This window comes from Haliotis asinina, chromosome 14, assembly GCF_037392515.1.
Source record: "Haliotis asinina isolate JCU_RB_2024 chromosome 14, JCU_Hal_asi_v2, whole genome shotgun sequence".
NCBI classification, from domain to species: domain Eukaryota; kingdom Metazoa; phylum Mollusca; class Gastropoda; order Lepetellida; family Haliotidae; genus Haliotis; species Haliotis asinina.
In genome coordinates, this window is record NC_090293.1 from 3122984 (window position 1) to 3140915 (window position 17932).

The following is a 17932-nucleotide window of genomic DNA, read 5'->3' on the forward strand; positions in this document are numbered from 1 at the left end:
ATTTGGAGATGTCACTATCCTGCACTCCTGTCGAATGGGTTCGACGGCAGCATTGAGAGGATTAATCTCTCCATTTTGCAAGAGCATCAACTGGCATCCTAATCATCAGCTGCCGCTGTGAAGAGTTGCACCCCTTGGGTTCAACAAAATTCTGCAATCATGGGCTTGAACTCAGATTTTGTTGATGAGTGCTATCTGATCTATAAGTATGATACCCATACACATGCAAACATCTAACACTTGGAATTATTATCCCCTGAAACATGTTCCCCTACAATGCGTCCATGTGTTCAAAAACGTTCACTATTTCTTCACCAAACTTGGCACATAGATAGATCTGGAGGTGTACTGGTGCCTTTTGTAGTTTTGGTTGTTGTAATAAAATATATTGCATATATTCCATGGCAACAAGTTTGACTTGGACTGAATTTGGTGGCAGTACTCTTTTCCTGAGAGTATAAAACCTTTCAATATTTCTTCACCAGACTTGGCACATAGATTGGTCTGTTGGTGTACTTTTGGTAGTTTTGGAATTCTAAATAAATAAAATGTTTTCAATAATCTCCTTCCACTTTACCAAAACATTTGACATCATCATAACTAGTAGACATATTCATGAAGAGTATTTTGGCATTGCTTGTTATTTTTCCACCACCATCAAGATGACACTCCTTAGTTAAATAATAATTGCAATGTTATTGAAAGCAACATTATTTCTAGTCATCCACTTTCCACTGTCAGTAGTTTGTTCAAGGTCATGTCACCCAGACAAGATCCAGCCTTTTGCAGGGCCACTGTGGAGATTTGGGCACAGCAGTTTTGAATGCAAATTGACAGTTCATTCTAAGCAGTCTATTAATTTTCTTCAAGCTAGGAGGAACTGTTTCAGATACAGGAAAGTGTAGACCACACTCAGCTGCATTGTACCCTTGTGATATGAAAGTTAATTGTCTTGCTAGGAGCACCTTGGGGGATTTCTTTGATTCAGACCATTCAGACTGAACATTGTCTCCTTGAGACCACCAACTGTTTCACATGATTTTTGGCTGAAGAGAGAAAATTTGATTTTACGAGTCTTTATGATTGCTCTCTGTCGTAGTTCTGTGCAAAGTTCAGTGAATCTTGGTTTCAACATTTTCAAAATATAATAATTTTACAAAGGCACAGTGGTAGGATAGATCTCAAAAGACCCTGCTCCTCAACGCAGTGGTTGAAATACATTATAAAGTCTGTACTAAAGTATAGGAGAATCTTAGAACTTCAGTTGCTTTGTGGAATAGGTCCCTGTGTTCAATGTTGTTTGTCAGAGTGCTGATAATTCTTTGACATAAGCCCTACAGACATTGTGTGTGAGCTTAGACGTGGTCATTTGTCAGTTAGTTCAAGACTATCAGAAATCAATAACCTCTTATGGTCTTCTGAATCAAGTAAGTTTACCTAACCTGGTAGCCTGGAACGGCTCAGCTGTGGAGAGTCATGAGATTTATGTAAGGTTATACTAAAGAATCAGGTGGTGATTATCCTATTTTAAGTAAGATATAATGAACAAGTGGAACTATCAGCATGATGATGGTCTTTCTTCTTTTTTAGAGGAGAGAAATGTGTTGTATTGTAATAGATTTCACAGAATGTATGTTGATGTAGCCAAAGTGTCACAAAAAGGTTTTGATCTTCTCCTGTATCTCTGTGATTAACTCCATGCCAGTAATCAGCTTGATAACATGCGAATATGGCGCACCAAGAGCATGGAACATGACACATTGCTATGGAATGCCGGAGTTGTGTGTTAACAAAGAGATAAGATTATGGCATATTAATTTTGCTCAAAACAGGTAAATTAGCTGTTCACCAGTGTGCACTCAACACCTATGTGTTAAAGCTATGTCATGAGAGATTCCAGTGGATTTTCCAGACAGTTAATGCTACTTCCTGTGAAGAATTCCAGAATACAAGAAGTCCCCATGTACCTATCCCTATGACCATATATCCAGCCTCTGGCCCAGGGTGAAATAGTACACTTGTACCACAGTATGGTACATATTACGGTACAAGGCCTTCATTTCAGTCCATTTTGGTTTGGTATTTAAGATATGATCATAATACAGAAAACTGACTACAAACGCCAAACTTCATGTTGTTTAATAAGATGGAAAACAAGTAACCATAATCCTTGTTGTATTGAATGAACTATTTGATAGAAATGATGGTACGAAAACTGAAAATATCAAAATTTTTTATTACGCAGTATACCAAACAGAAGGCAAAGTAGTGCAGTTCTACTAATTTGGCGGTATACCATTCACCCTACTCTGATCTTTAATAAACCATGCTTGTTGTAAAAGGAGAACAACACAATGATCAGGTGGTAAGGCTTGCTGACTTGGTTAACTATATATATCCCAACTGCATAGATTCAGGCTCATCATGTCAGTCACTGGATTATCAGGACCAGATAGTTACAGACTACCATGAAATATTGCTAAATTTGATGTGAAACAGCAAACAAATTTGTTTCACTTTTTTCATCAATCGCTGACTATTTGGTGTGAAAAACATTTTGATTTTCACGTAATTCTGACTAAAAGCTGTTCTTTTCTTGATTCTCTAAATTGTTGATTTGCCGTGGGTTTGTCCAATCATTCAAATGGCTGCTTTCCTTACTTAATGGCCATGTTTCTTTGTAAGGTTTGCTTTACAAGATGGTTAAGCCAGTTGTTAAGACATTAGCTTTTAATGATATTATTGTGAATGACAGGAGCCATCCTACGTGTTGCCCTTCACCAAGTGGTTACAGTTCTGCCAAATAAGTCATAAACTTTTCTCCTTGATCTGTTGGCCCAACTATGAACTGCCTCCAGTTGATGTAAGTGATGTAGGATGGCCTGGTTGATAAGAAGTCTTGTCAGTGCTGATGTTATGACCTTCTCTTGCTGGCCTGACCATGATGCAGATTGAGTGTTGCTGAGGCATCATGAACCCTGCTCCTGTGTAGGTGATAGTGAGAGTGAATGCGATGGTGATGTTTCCAACATTAAAGTCACACAGCACTTTCGCCTGCACTTTCATCTCCTCATCTTGTACAGTCAAGGTTCCAGCGTCAATCAGTGTTAGTGATGGGGCACATTTTATGTGAGTGTTTCTGGAACCCACTGAATAAAACACTTCTCCATTTAACTCTCATCAGTGTTTGTGGTGAAGATTTATATAAGTATTTCCAACTGTCCTGAACAACAGCCTCCTCCTACCTTCAGTATTTACAGCTATCATTTTTAACTTTGCTTTTCTTGTTTTTATTTTGCCTTCCCATGTATTACTTTGCCTTTATCCTAATCAATCCTCATGATGTAAGTCATTGGATGGTCTGATCCAGATTCAGTTACAAACAGGGAAGCCTAGTGGTTAAAGTGCTCGCTCATCACACCAAAGATCTAGGTTCAATGCCCCACATGGGTACTATGTGGGAAGGCCATTGCTGGTGTTCCCTGCTGTGATATTGCTGGTACATTGCTAAAAGGGTCATAAAGTTTTTGCAGATTACCACCATATAGCTGGAATATTACTGTGTGTGGAGTTAAAAATTGAGTGAACTAACAAATCAAACTTTGACTTACTGGCTATACATGATACAGTTCCCCCAATAAACAGCGCTCATTCTATGGGCTTCCATGTCTTTCCTCCTCTTTCTTTGAACAGTTCCACATGTTCCCTCCCTTTTTTGGCATTTCGACATTTTCCGCTAACTGTACTGATGTATATGAATGAGTCAGTGTCTACTGTCTCGGTTTGTATAAAAACTGGGTCATGTATCTGGTATCTACTGATGCATGAAAGTGGGTCATGTGTCTACTATGTTGAATTTGTTTTTGCAAGATACAACAGGCTCTTCATTCATCCATCCATTCAATCATCCAATCAATCATTCATTCATTCATTCATCCATCCATTCATGCATCCATTCAATTATTCATCCATTCATTCATTCATTCATCCATTTATTCATCCATCCATTCATTCACTCATTCACTTTCATGACAATATTGCTGAGACATTAACAATGTAAATATTACCTTGCTCCCTCACTCATCCCATCACACAACAGCGCTTACTAAACTCACTAGCTGTCAGTATGTCTGGGTACAATGTGTGAAGCCCATTTCTTGTGTTCCCTGTCAGGATATTGCTGGAATATTGCTAAAAGCGTTGTAAAGCTGCTAGACTCACTGACACAATCAACATTTGTAAGAATGTAACTGGTTTGTCTGGTCCAGGATATCTACTGATCATTGTCAGTTACCTAGAACAATACACAGTGAAGATGTTAGCTATATGAACAATTCCTGCCATGTGTCATTTGTCATGTCATATGTGTGTTATTGTCGTTGCAGGAAGTGGCAGCAGCTGTGGCAAGGTGATCCAGAGATTCCCGGAGAAGGACTGGGACGACTGTCCGTTTACACAGGGCATAGAATTGGTCAGTATACACTATATTGGACCTTTCCAGTATTCTCCAAAATGATTGGCCCCACAAATTGCTCTGCGTGATCACCCAACTAATTCCCCAAAGTGTTCTTAATGCTAAGAAGATCGTAATTGATGAAATATGACATGGCCACAGTTCTAAGATTATTTGTCGAACAGGGTCTAGATTCTTGAGGCTCTCCCAGCTCTGATATAGTCATAAGTTAACATTAATGTCTGGTTGTGCCCAGTAGAACTGACCTTTTTTATCATTGGTCTGTATGACCTGAGAAGCTGGGATGTTGTGGCGTGCAGTATAAAACTAAATATCACTTACTCTGCAGCATTTGGCTTAAAGTACAGTTAAGCTTAAACCAAGGCATCAATCAGACTCAATTCTGAAATGATCCATGGCCTTCTACAAATGATTAAAAGATTTTCATTCAGCTGCATTGAAACTTTTCACTTGGAAACTAATTTGTTACCTTTCACTCCAGTCTTCACAAAAGATGATTTGATATGCCAAGATTTCATTTATTACATTCTCATAAACACATCTTTGCTGTAGGCAGTGTTCAAAGTACATCACTTTTTCCTTCATTGATCACCTTTACACATCTTTGCTGTAGGCAGTGTTCAAAGTACATCACTTTTTCCTTCATTGATCACCTTTAGCTGAATAGCATATGTGTCAATCGGAGTCTGGCGACTTGATTTGCTCAGGTCCTCATGTCTGACATAAATGGAAACTTGTGCATTGATCGATGTAGGTCATTACAGCAGTGTTAATAGTCAGTCAGGAATGTCTGCTCCCCCAAAGGGGCACTGACAGACAGAACTGTTCCTGGTGATGTGTGGATTGCTGAGCACATATGCGTAACCTCCACCATGTCAGTTTATGGTGGTTCTGATTTGTGTCATATTTTGATACAGTGTGTACCATGCTTGGTGATTACTCACCTAGGCCATGCAGTTCTCCCAGTAAATAAAAAGTTGTTGTGATTTTCACTTATAAAATACTGTTCAGAGGAGTTATAAGTAAATTAATGTTTAAACTGAACTAAAGAGATAACTTTGTGAATTTGAAGAAAATTACCCAATGATAATGAAGTGTTCCTCAGAGAAACATGCAGTCATTGTCAATGAGAAATAAGGAAGTCACAAGGAAACGGCCAAATACACTTTTTGGGGATGGACATTGAGCAGGTGCCCCCTGAATAAGGCCTAGCTGTCAGTGCAGTCATGTGTGCCACAAGATACCTTGGAATGTTTAAAACCTAGCTCGAAGGAATGATGTGTGCTCCTAATGCTCAATAGATGAATGTTTCTGACTTCCTGTCAATCCACCACTTTCCCTCCATACTCTGTCAATTACATATGGCACTGTCTTTCCCAAAACTTTCAGTAGGTTTTAGAGTTTTAATATGTTTATGAAGGAATAGTAATAGCTGAGCTTATGAAAGTCAACATAATTTTTCTACACGTTGGATTAAATAACTAATTACCCTTTCTCAATAGCTATTGAAGAACTGAGTACCCTCTTTCAGTACATTAACCTAATTTACTTCCACTCTCTGAGTACATACACTTTTGTCTTGATACCTCCCCATTTTTATTTTCTTTTTCCTCAGTGTAGGAAGTACTAATAATCATTACCTTATGACGTGAGCAAGTCTGTCCACCATGACATGGCTTCAATGTCTTAAGCATTAAACAACACATAAACATTAACATGAAGCTTTCAGCCCCTTGATGTTGTCATTTTATTGGATTCAATCTTCAGACTAGAGGCTAGAGTAGCAACTAATATTAGACTATCATTAAAGCCATCATAAAACTCCAACCACCATTGCCTCTCACATTGATTGAGCTGCTCCATGAGTGTGTGTGTGTGTGTGTCACAACCCATGACACATTCCTCCCACGGCCCTCCCATGCTGAAACTTGATTCGCCCTCTCCACAGTTATTTCCTGGTTTATCTCTCATTCTGCACAGTAGACGCCTGTATCCTCTGTCTGTATGTAATCTGGCTTGCACCTCTCCATCAGTGCCACTGTTTAAGCTAAATAAAATCTCAGTAGTGTGTTCCGCTGATGTTCTCTTGGGTGATAAAGCTAAACATGTAAGTGTGTATCTGTTGGAATTGATCACACATTCCTCTGTGATGGGAGCCCCATGTGTTGATAGGACAACACAAGGGACAGATGTGCACAAGCTGAAAGCTGGGAACATTTGTGTTGTTTGTAGCTGATCAATACACATTCAAGTAAACATTGATCTGTCTGATTCACTGTATTGACTTGCTAATGTCAGGTAATTAACATGCGGACAGCATTCTCATGGGACCAACGACACAGGAACACATTTATTGAATATATTTGTCAGTTGATAATATTTAGCAGTTGATATATAAATGACCTACGATTATGCTGTATCAGCAAATTTGTGCCTATTCCAGAATATCAAGTCGGGGTGGAAGTAACACATTGCACAACATCAGTGCAGTGTTTGGGGATTTTTTTTCTGTCAAGCAGACAAATTTGTATGTCACACTGTGCCAGTGTCCAGTTGACTTTCCCATGATAAATCAACAAGAAGTTCAGCTTGTATAGTGTATGTTACATGTGTCACTGTACCAGAGTACGTTAGCTATTTTAATGTTATTTCCACCCCTGCTAGTCCTTGAGTACCACTTTGTCTCAGAAATCCTGTAAATTTGGTAAGAACAGTCAACTGCGTTTTATTTGAAACAGAGCCAGCATGATATTGGAGATTCAGAAATTGAACTTGAACCCAGTTTCAACCTGCTTCGTTTAATACTGTCACATTACAGTAGGGATTGGTTGGAAAGCAAAATAGTACAGTGTTGTCAATTTTGTGCTGTGATGTTGTTGAATGTTTTGTGTTTTTCAGTTTTGTCAGCCTACAGGATGGACTCTCTCCACTCAGAGACAACAGCCCTCCTTCTACGTCGCTGTTTTGACCGACATCGATGCAGACCGCCACTACTGTGCATCCTTCACTTTCTACGAGACAATCGCCATGACACCCACCCACCCCGACGACCAAGACGGGGACGACCAAGAACCCAACATGGTTCATCATTCACTCATGTTCGCACCCAAAAGTCTCGTACTGATGTCCAGGCTCGACTACTTCGAAGCTTTCAGGGTGAGAAACTTAGAAGGATGAACTAGAAAAAAATACATAGAACCATACCTTGTGGTATACATGAATACCAAGACCATGAGGTTCAAACTGTTAGTGCAGCAGGTAAAGGTTCATGTTTGAGCATGGTCTGAAAGTTGACATTGCATCACAGGGATGAACACAGTGTTAATGAAGTAATCCACCACAGTTTACGTCTTGAAACAATATCTCCCCTACATAACGAAAAGGAGCAGGGCAGTATGGTCATAAGAGTTATCTCCCTTTAAGGTCTATGCAAGAAGTGTCGGTAAAATGTTTGCAACTAAGATTTACTGTTGATCAGACCTACAGGGTAACTATTATGTAATTCCGATGTTATGGCATGCTTTCATTATTTATATATTTATTTTTTTAGTGGGAAGTACATGGAGAAATTTGCATGCATACCTCTTACACAGTAAAAGAAAAACCTACAGGATACTTGTGTCTGTGTCATCTTTAACACAATGATAATGAAAAAACAAAGCTAAAAAAAAATACAATAGTAAGTCCAAGTATGACAAAGTAGCTGTTTTATTGACACAAGCATGTTAACTGAACCAAGATTCTTAAGTCGAGCTCTGCGTTAGAAAAGAACATATTTGTTTACCATGAGGATAATTACATGCGATAATAATTATCCCCAGCAACACGTTTAAAACTATAAAACCATTCAATATTTCTTCCACCAAACATAGCACTTGGATATATCTGGTGGTTTACTGGTGCCTTTTGGTAGTTGTGGATTTCTGAAAAAAATTTTTTTTTGCATTTCCATCACAACAATTGTGACTTACATGGAAATTGGTGCTAGTGCTCTTTTCTGAAACAGAAGTCTAAAACTGTTCACTGTTTCTTCACCAAACTTGGCACCTGCATAGGTCTAGTTCTATACTGGTGCCTTTTGGATGTTTCCATGGCAACACATTTGACTTAAAATAAAATTGGTGCTAGTGCTCTTTTCTGGAGCAGAAGTTTAGAACCGTGCACCATTTCTTCATCACTTGGCACATAGATAGGTTTAATGGTGTACTGGTGGCTTTTGGTAGTTTGGCAAATTAGGAAATGTAATCTTCATTCATTACCTGAGGGCCCAGAGGTGATGCCTAATTAGTCTGCCCATTGTATGTGGCTTTCTACAGCATATTAATCGTACCATCATCAGGAATCCTTTGTTATGAGCAACTAACTGTTACAGAATTGTCTGGGACTCATCTACACAGTATACATGGAGAACCTGCAGGTGCAGCTGGAGACCATCGTTGGCAACATCCTGGGCTGTGTGCAGGTGCCCCCTCCAGGTACAACACAGTAGGGAATCTAAAGGAAGATCAGTTCCTCTCTCCATTTACCATCTGAATAGAGTTGGTCTTGCTGGTATAAGATGACGACAGTGTAGGTAGTACTCTTGGAGTATGGTGATGATGTTGCTCATGAGTCGAGTATATGGGGATGCTGTTGCTTGTGAGTCTGGTGTTTGGTACCTGCCATGATATTGCTGGAACATTGCTAATAGCAGCATAACACTAAACTCACTCACTCACCCACCCACCTCAGGTATGGTGATGCTCTTGCATGTGCTTGTGCAGATGGTGTGTAGGGGTGATTTCAATCTAGTTTCAAACTAGAGTTTGCCAATTGGAAACAGCTGAATTTTTTAAATAAATTTGTAAAATAAAATGCCCAAACCACTGAAGAAGTCTATCCACCAAAATCACATTGTCAACTATGTTTATTTATAATATCAATTTTAGTTCTTTATGGGAAATGCGTTTTGTCAAATTTGAGTAAAAAGTCTAACATAAGTCAAAACTCACATTTATGTTTGTTTCGAGAAATCAGGGCCAGGTGTGTGATCACTTTGTTGTTAATGTTGTGATTGATGTATGACCAGTTTGTTGGTGCACCTGATTTAATGTTTTGTTGTTATTGTACTCGGTGGATGCTGACGATAATGCTGTTGCAGGTGGCCCCCAGGTGCGGTTCTCAATAGGGGCAGGTGATCGGCAAGCACTTCAGCCCCCTCTAAGTTCAACACTACCAGTAACAAAATCTAATGTTGCCCTTGTGTTCGACCAGCTAGGTGAGTTCTCAGCTGACATGTACAATATGGCTAATAATGTATTGATGATTGTCTTATGCATGTATGGCATGTATGCAGTTTATGTGTTAAATATGAATCCATCATTAACCTGAGAAAAAAACAGATAAAAGCCCTTTTTTTTAAGTGTGGAAACACCCATCCTGATTATTATTGGTAACAGACTTTGGACTTGGTGTTAATAGTATTGTAATAGGGTTGTAATTACCATTGTGGTACTGATGATGACCAGCTCCCACACACCCCACACCCCACACCCCACACCCCACACCCCACAATAACATTTGAAAATAGTTTTGTCGGGTTTCAGGGATCAACAACGCGATGACCGTTTTCACAGCAGCCTTGACTGACCACAAGATCCTGTTCCATTCATTCAGCTACTCTCGGCTCACCGCAACAGCCCATGCCTTTGTGTCTCTCATGTACCCACTCAGATACAGGTTAGTCTTCTACCTGGTTTTATATAGATCAGCATTCCACAGATCCTTCATGTTTCATCTCGCTGTGGGCCAGCTGGCCAAAACACCTGGGTAGTGATCCAGCGACGTTGAGGTGTTGGGATCGAACCCACCTGTGACAAAGTGTGAAAACCTAGGAGTCAACTTTGAGTGCCGACTCTTTCTGTGTTGTCACAACCCTTATTGTGCAGTACACAACCCTGTGCACTTCAAATACACGATTGTTTTGGTATATGACCAGATGGTGGCCACATGAATAAGTGCAAACACCTAGTTGCGAGTCCAACAACATGCAGTAAACTTGCACAAAGTACTGTAACTATCTGTCCCAGTCCACCCAGCTGTGAATTATGATGAGAGCACCACAATAAATTCGTTGTGCCTATTGCCCAGGAAGTTGAGATCGATCATAAGATGTGGTGCTTAGATTGACATTCAGTAACGGAGGACCAAATAACAGCCCCTTGACCAAGCAGTAGTTGCATGGATATGTGCGCTATTTAACTAGCCTGTTATGATTGTCATTTTTTCACCTAAAAATGTCTTTTATCCTTAATGTCAAGTTTTGTTAAACGTAAACTACAGCCATGACAACTACAGTGAATGTAACAGTGCAGCCCTTGTTTGACAATGCGGCCTTTGTGTTTCAGCTATGTGTACATCCCCATCCTCCCAGTTTCCCTGCTGGAGGTGCTCAACACGCCTACACCTTTCATTGCGGGTGTACACTCATCCCTGCGCAATGACGTCGTTGATTTGGTAGGTCACGTACGTATCCATTTGCTGCCTCTGTGACGATCCCTGGGTCGCATGCTTTGCTGCCTTCCACTGGTATGTTTCTAGAAGAGTTGGTGCCTGAGTCAGTAGCATCACGTCATCCTGAACATCACAGAAAGCCACTTATAGATCTATATCTGAATTCATTTAGGTAGCCACATGGTTAAAACATTAACTGGCACTTTGTAACTGAACAAAGCTGCTTGATATTCATATCTGTGCAGTATCTATAATCCGGGTTTGGAACACTAAAATGGCCACAAACGTTGAGAGGTATCTTGTATGATAGAAGAAATCCACTTGTTACATACTTCTTTGAAATATTGATAATCAGGTTTAGGTAGTACCTATTATATTTTATTCACAAAGTGAAAAGGATCAAGGACGAGTTCTTACAACTTATAAAACCCCATTCCAAGAATATTTACAATGTCAAGTTTCAACACAAGTGTTCATTAGAAACAAGACACAGGAAGATTGACAGTTTAGGGGAAATATTGTAATACTAAAGGTACAGAGGAAGGAAATGTTTGAAGCATTTGACCTGCCAAGAGTTAAACACATCAGTTCATACACTAAAGACAAAATATTGATCCTGGAGGTGGAATAATCCTCACAGGCCCAGACCTGGTGACTGATGAGTTTACACCTGAAACCAAATACTAGGGTTGTGTTGCCAACATGTACAGTCAGTGTTAGTTCCGTCCGTGATATTGCTGAAAAAGGCAACCTCACTCACACATTCCTTCATCAGCATGTGATAACATTCAATATACAGGCAATGATCTCTCACTAACTCTCTTGCTTAAAATACTCTACATATCTATACCAATCAAAATGACAATTTCACTAAATCCTTTCTTCAGATAACTGTTATTTATATGATATGATAATCATTTTATGACCTATCTTCATTTCTCAATGATTTTTTTTTCAAAATGTTATGTAATGTCATTTGTAATGTTATCAAGATTGTTTGCACTCCTCTTCTTCATGACACGGATGTTTCCTGACTTTACAAAGCTTCTGATTATGACCACCCAAGTTTTGATGAGTTCTCCTTCATGACTTGTTGCTATGTTTACTTTGCGGCTTCAGTATTGGTCAGTGCACTTGCGTACTGGATGCTGTGTTGAGGCGTGCATGATTACATGACTTGAACAAAGAATGAACCGTTACTTCTTTTGGAGCTGAGAACATTTCCACTCACTGAATGACAGTATTACACCTTTGTGTTCAGACAGCTAATATGTTGTTTTGTAGAGGTTTTGTTATGACATGTACAATCTCATTATTATCAGACTTTTTACCTCTGCCTTAAGATCTGGCATCCCCTCTTGGGATCTCAAACAAGGTTAACCCTGGGCTTGCATATACTGCCCTTTTCACATGACCATGTATGGGTTGGGGTTTTTTTTCAAGAAAATGTTAAGTTCAAAATACAAATGTTCCTCATTTCTTTACCACCTCAGGTTGGAAATTTTTATTTGTACAAGGGGAAAGCTGGTCATTTTAGCTCAGTTTCATGATTTGCAGAATTCAGACATTGTGATACCAAACATTTATAAGCCTGAAAACTTAATGTAATTGGAAATTTTTCTTGCCACAGTATCTTTTTGATTTGTCAGCAGTTCTTGCTCATATGGCTCGTTAAAGTATCTGGCTTTAATGAGATTGTATATTATTTTGCTTTGTAGTAAATTGGTTCATGTTCAACATCAGTTATCGACTATGTTATATCTATATCATATCGTATCATAAATACTGTGGATTATGACACTGGTCTTCATTAAAACTTGGTCTCAGTAATATGACCCTATGAAGTACACACTTCTTTCACAGCTGAAATGTGAAACAATACAAGATAGTACTTTGCATTATTGTTATTCTCAGCTCTGATAACATATCTTGTATGTTTACAGTTGGATGTGATAATTGTTGATTTGGATGGAGGCAGTGTGAGGATACCTGAATGTGTCAACATCCCCAGCATCCCAGATCCCATCATGAACAGGACCATGAGAGCTTTAACCATGGTGAGTGCCCCTTTAACTGTCTATCTGAGCCCCATAATGAACAGGACCATGAGAGCTTTAACCATGGTGAGTGCCCCTTTAACTGTGTCTCCAACCCCATAATAAAGAGGACCATGAGAGCATTGTGTATGCCCCTTTAACTGTGTGTGTAACCCCATAATGAATAGAGGACCATGAGAGCTTTAACCATGGTGAGTGCCCCTTTAACTGTCTGTCCTACCCCATCATGAACAGGACCCTGAGAGCTTTAACCATGGGGAGCATCCATTTATGTTTCTCTCTCATCCGATAATCGATAAGGTCAATGAGAGCTATTAGTATGAGTTAACAGGCTGTTAAGCGTTCTTCCTGACCTCATACTGATAGTCACATGATATCATTTAGAGGACCTCATGCACATCTTCATGATGGGAATGACAGCATGAAAAGTGAGTTACAAGGTTGAAGTTAACTTCTCTTTGCAGTCGGGTCCCGCAGGTTTCTGCAAATGTGTCAGTCACAACAAAAACAAGTTTTTTGTTCTGTAAATATTTTATGAAAAATATAGTTATATAGTTCGTGTAGGAATTTTTGATGGACATAAAAATGCTTATAATTACCCCCAAAGAGGACTGTATTCTAAGAATTGGCAGCCTTTGCAGGTTGGTTTGAATGTGGGTGACTTTGACCTTATTTTCAAAAGGTAATTGTCTGTGTGACAAGGGGACGTGGTCATATTAGTAGTAAACACTTGTTATTAATGTGTTTGTTATCAGGTCTTCTGATGTTTGTAATCTTGTCCATATTGTAGATTCAAAATACGGAATTACTGAGCGCTGACTATGCATTTCCTCCATCACCACGGAAACCCTCCCCTGCTTCACAAAGGGTGAGTATCTTCTGTTTACACACTGTTTACAGGGTGTTGTACTTTGTACTGACATAATTGTACATACGTCAGTGCATAATTGTACTTGTACAAAGGGTGCTTTGGTGCTGCTGGACAAAGTGAACAAGATTATTGTAACTTTCATACCTTAACAGAGACTGACAACTGTCACTGCGCTAAGACCCTGCCGTAGTATTGCTTGAATATTGATAAAAGTTGCGTAAAACTAAACTCACTCACTCATTGCTTTGTACAACACACCCAGGCTCATTAAAAGAATAGTAGCATTTCCTTTCTACAACATTTCATCCAGATAGTATTATGAAACACTTTAGCCTTCTTGATCAGTGAATTGTTCAGTTATGCAAGTTGTATGAGTTGACCTTCCTAGTGGTGACTGCACACTCAACGATCACCCATAATATCAACTTATCTATGACCGGTTATTCCGTTCAAGTCAGACCCCCTCTGTCATGTCTCTACCTTCAGGACAAGGAGATCCGGGCTGTGTTCATCCGCATGTTTGCAGATATCTTCACTGGTTATCGTTCTTGTCTTACCATCATCCGCATCCATCCTGAACCATTCATCACATTTCACAAGGTAAACCACAAATCTTGTGCATGCTGAAATGATACATGTGTATACTGTATGACCTTATTCAGATATTTAGTCAGACTGAATGTTTAGGATCAGCATATCTGTGGACTTGGCTGTTGCCAATACCTGGGATATTTAGGGGCGAATAGATCCAAAGTAGCCAGCGTTTGCTGTTGTTGATAGATAAAGATTGAATTATTAATATGTTTGACTGGTTTCATGGGTGTTGTGGTACACTGAAGGGATTTTCATATATGCTGTCCATCACTTGATCGTAGGGGCATGTCTGTAATATTGTGGACATATGTATTCATTATGTACTGTATGTCGGCATGGCCCAACGAGCCTGGCACTTGTCAACCATACATGGTTGGATACTGTTGCCATCTTGTGTGATTTGTATGTATGCTGAAGGCAATGGACTGTCTTCATGATGTCCAACACTGGTCAGGTGCCATTAGAGACCAGCATCATACAGCTGGATTATTGCTTACTATAAAACCACTAGCAAACATTTCATGCACATCGATAAACGAGTTGTGTTTTTCAGGCCAGTTTTTTAGGTCAGCGAGGTATGGTTGATGATGATTTCATCCTGCGTGTGCTGGACGGGATGGGCTTCGGTGCATTCGTGGCCGAGAGGGGGCCACCCTACAGAGTCTGTGATATTTTTGATGAGGTACGTTCAGAATTATTTTGTTCAAAATGTGTTTTTTCCAACACTTTAAGTCCTTAACGTGTGAGATAAATCCTAAAGCATGTGATCGACAAAATACTGTATGGTGTCAGTACAAAGGTTTTGGAAAAAACTTGAAGGATCATGGCTCTGAAACCTGTTGGTTGGTTTGTGGTTTCCCCAGTGTCATAATCCTGATGTGTTTGTGTAGGTGTATGCAACTATGCAAGACCACCTTCGGGAAGAGCGGATTAACCCGGACAAGATGATGGAACATGTGAAGGATCTGGCTCACCAGCTGCATCTCAATGTAAGCACACACATTGGTATTAATCTTCGTGGATTTATCATTTCTAAGGGGTGTACACCCATCCTCAATCCTTCCCTGTCTTCTCCCTCACATACAAGCTCTCCCCATTCCCAGCCCTGCCCTCACCCCCTCCCTCAACCCCCATCAAACCCTTCCTCAACCCCCATCAAACCCTTCCTCAACCCCTTTCCCAACCCCTCCCTCTACCTCTTCCTAAACCCCTTCCTCACCCCTTGTATACTCTCAATCCTTGTATACTCACAACCCCCTCTCTCTATACAAAAATCATTCAGCTCATTCACTTTTCACAGAGGTTACATGTCATGTTTTCCTCAGAACCTCTGCAACCACATTTCCCGGTTTTCATAAAATCCCCAAATGGCAAAAACCGCAACACAAATTATCTCCCTTCTTTCTATCCAATCGGAACACGTGTTGCACCAACTTTGATCCAACTTGACTAATACATACAAATCTTGGGCCTCAAATATTCCTCCTCTGTCAGGTCTTGTGTTGACCTGACACACAAGACATTTAATGACTAGCTTGTCCATTGAGGATGAAGACTTTTATGGATAGACAACTTCTTTCCTGCAGTAGATGCAACGTTTCAGTTTAGATTCTGACACCATTATCAGGCATATGATGTAAAACAGATGCACAAAAAGAAATGTGTTTTGCATCTTTTGCTTGATAATGGTGTTAGAATCTACACCGAAATATCGCATCCACTTCGAGAAAGAAGTTGTCTATCCATAAAAGTCCTCATCCTCATCATACAAGCTTCTAAAATGTTACTTAGAGGTAGTTTGTCAGTACATTATATGAATGACGTGTCTAGAAGAAACATTTTCACATCACGCTGGGGGATATGGTTCTAGTTTTCCCAAAGCATATGAAAGATCACTTTTGACACAGTCGCTGACTACACAACTACATCTGATTGCTGATCACGAATCCTGTACTGTCCACCATGAAAAGGCTGTACTAGAACAGAGGTTTGCAGGAATGTATGACAAGTAACCTCTGAGGGAAGAAAATGCATTCAGCAAAGCAATCTTAGTTCTTTGGTTGTATTTCGTCAATGTTGAAATTGATGAGTTATGGTATCTTAGGAGTAAGATGGCTTTGTGAAAGGGGTATGGGAAGAACATGCTGTAACCCAGAACATAAACAGTGTGTTCATGTTCCTGATGCAGGAGAACCCCAACCCTCAGCCATATGTCCAGAAGGTACCCAAGCCAACGGAAGGAGCATATGCCCGCATCCACCAGCCGCCATTCCAGACCCTCAACGCCAACACCGTGCAGGACATTATAGACGAGGGCCTTGCCAAGCACAGTATTAAGTCCAAGTAAGTGCTCTACACCAGTGTCTTGTGATGTTGGAACCAGCTTGTCAGACTCACTGACTTGGTTCACACATCATCGGTAACCAATTGCACAGATCAATGCTCATGCTGTTGACCACTGGATTGTCTGTTCCAATTATCCAGACTTGATTATTTAAAGGTTGCAGCCATGTCACTGGACTATGCTGAGTGCAGCATAAAACTAAACTCACTCAATCATGAGCACTAATAAGTATGTTAGTTTTTATCCATGACATCTGATGGCATGGGGATATCTGTTCATCTAAAATATCCTATAATCATGACATCTTGTGGGTTTGAATCCCAGATTCACTCTGATGAAAGTGTAGAAGTAGGCATGGTACGAGAAAAAGTCCGAGATCTTAGGCTTAAGAGAGCTTTGTTAAAGGGAGCTCTGAACTTTGCATTTCTGCTACTTTCTGTTCCCATTTCACTAATCCATGCATGATGTAATGTAGCTGAAATACTGTTCAAAGTGATATAAAACACTAATCACTCCCCCCACATTGGTGTTGCAGGTTGGCCAATGTTCGTCCACACCAGTGTAGGATCGTGCCGATGGGCATGCCAATCACAGCTGTAGCAGACAAGCAGCGGATGGTAGAGAACAACGCACGCAGGCTGGAGGTGCTGAGAAACTGTGTAAACTTCATCTTCGAAAACAAGATCTCAGATGCTAGAATTGTAAGTTTCTATGTTAACCAAAATCAGTTATTTATAATAGACTTAGATGTCTTAGTGTGTTGTGGTTACAAAGTTGATTTTCAGGATAATGTATGTGTTGGATTCCCATTGAGCGCTGTAAAGCCCACCCCAGGAATCCAACTTGCACATCCAAGGGTACAGTGTCAAGCTCAGTGTTCACAATTACCCAAGCATGTCAAGAGGTCCCTGTCAGATTTAGGAAGCCCTAACTTTATCAGAGAACACTCCATGTTCATAGGGACCCATTTAAATTTTGAAAAGTGTGATATCATATTCTTCTGTTTGTATTTTCTTACTGAAAACAAAAAAGGAAGTTGTGTCACAGGTTGAGTAAACATTGAATACCTTTGTCACAATTTTATCACATGACTTTCTGCT

The 17932-nt window shown here is 39.9% G+C and overlaps 1 protein-coding gene across 8 annotated transcripts in view; it reads left to right on the forward strand.

The window, feature by feature from the left end:
- Positions 1-17932, forward strand: part of LOC137262247 (myotubularin-related protein 13-like) — a 125279-nt gene that overhangs the window by 70689 nt on the left and 36658 nt on the right. For 5 of the 8 annotated variants that reach the window (XM_067800048.1, XM_067800050.1, XM_067800049.1 and 2 more), the window contains exons 2-14: positions 4386-4471; positions 7373-7630; positions 8847-8949; positions 9615-9731; positions 10060-10192; positions 10861-10969; positions 12910-13089; positions 13814-13891; positions 14381-14494; positions 15042-15170; positions 15379-15477; positions 16677-16831; positions 17368-17533. In XM_067800048.1, coding sequence (XP_067656149.1) covers positions 4386-4471; positions 7373-7630; positions 8847-8949; positions 9615-9731; positions 10060-10192; positions 10861-10969; positions 12910-13089; positions 13814-13891; positions 14381-14494; positions 15042-15170; positions 15379-15477; positions 16677-16831; positions 17368-17533 — 1727 coding nt within the window. Of the gene's footprint in view, positions 1-4385; positions 4472-7372; positions 7631-8846; positions 8950-9614; positions 9732-10059; positions 10193-10860; positions 10979-12909; positions 13090-13813; positions 13892-14380; positions 14495-15041; positions 15171-15378; positions 15478-16676; positions 16832-17367; positions 17534-17932 lie in introns of all 8 variants that reach the window. The other 3 variants (XM_067800052.1, XM_067800055.1, XM_067800051.1) reach the window with 2 other exon arrangements.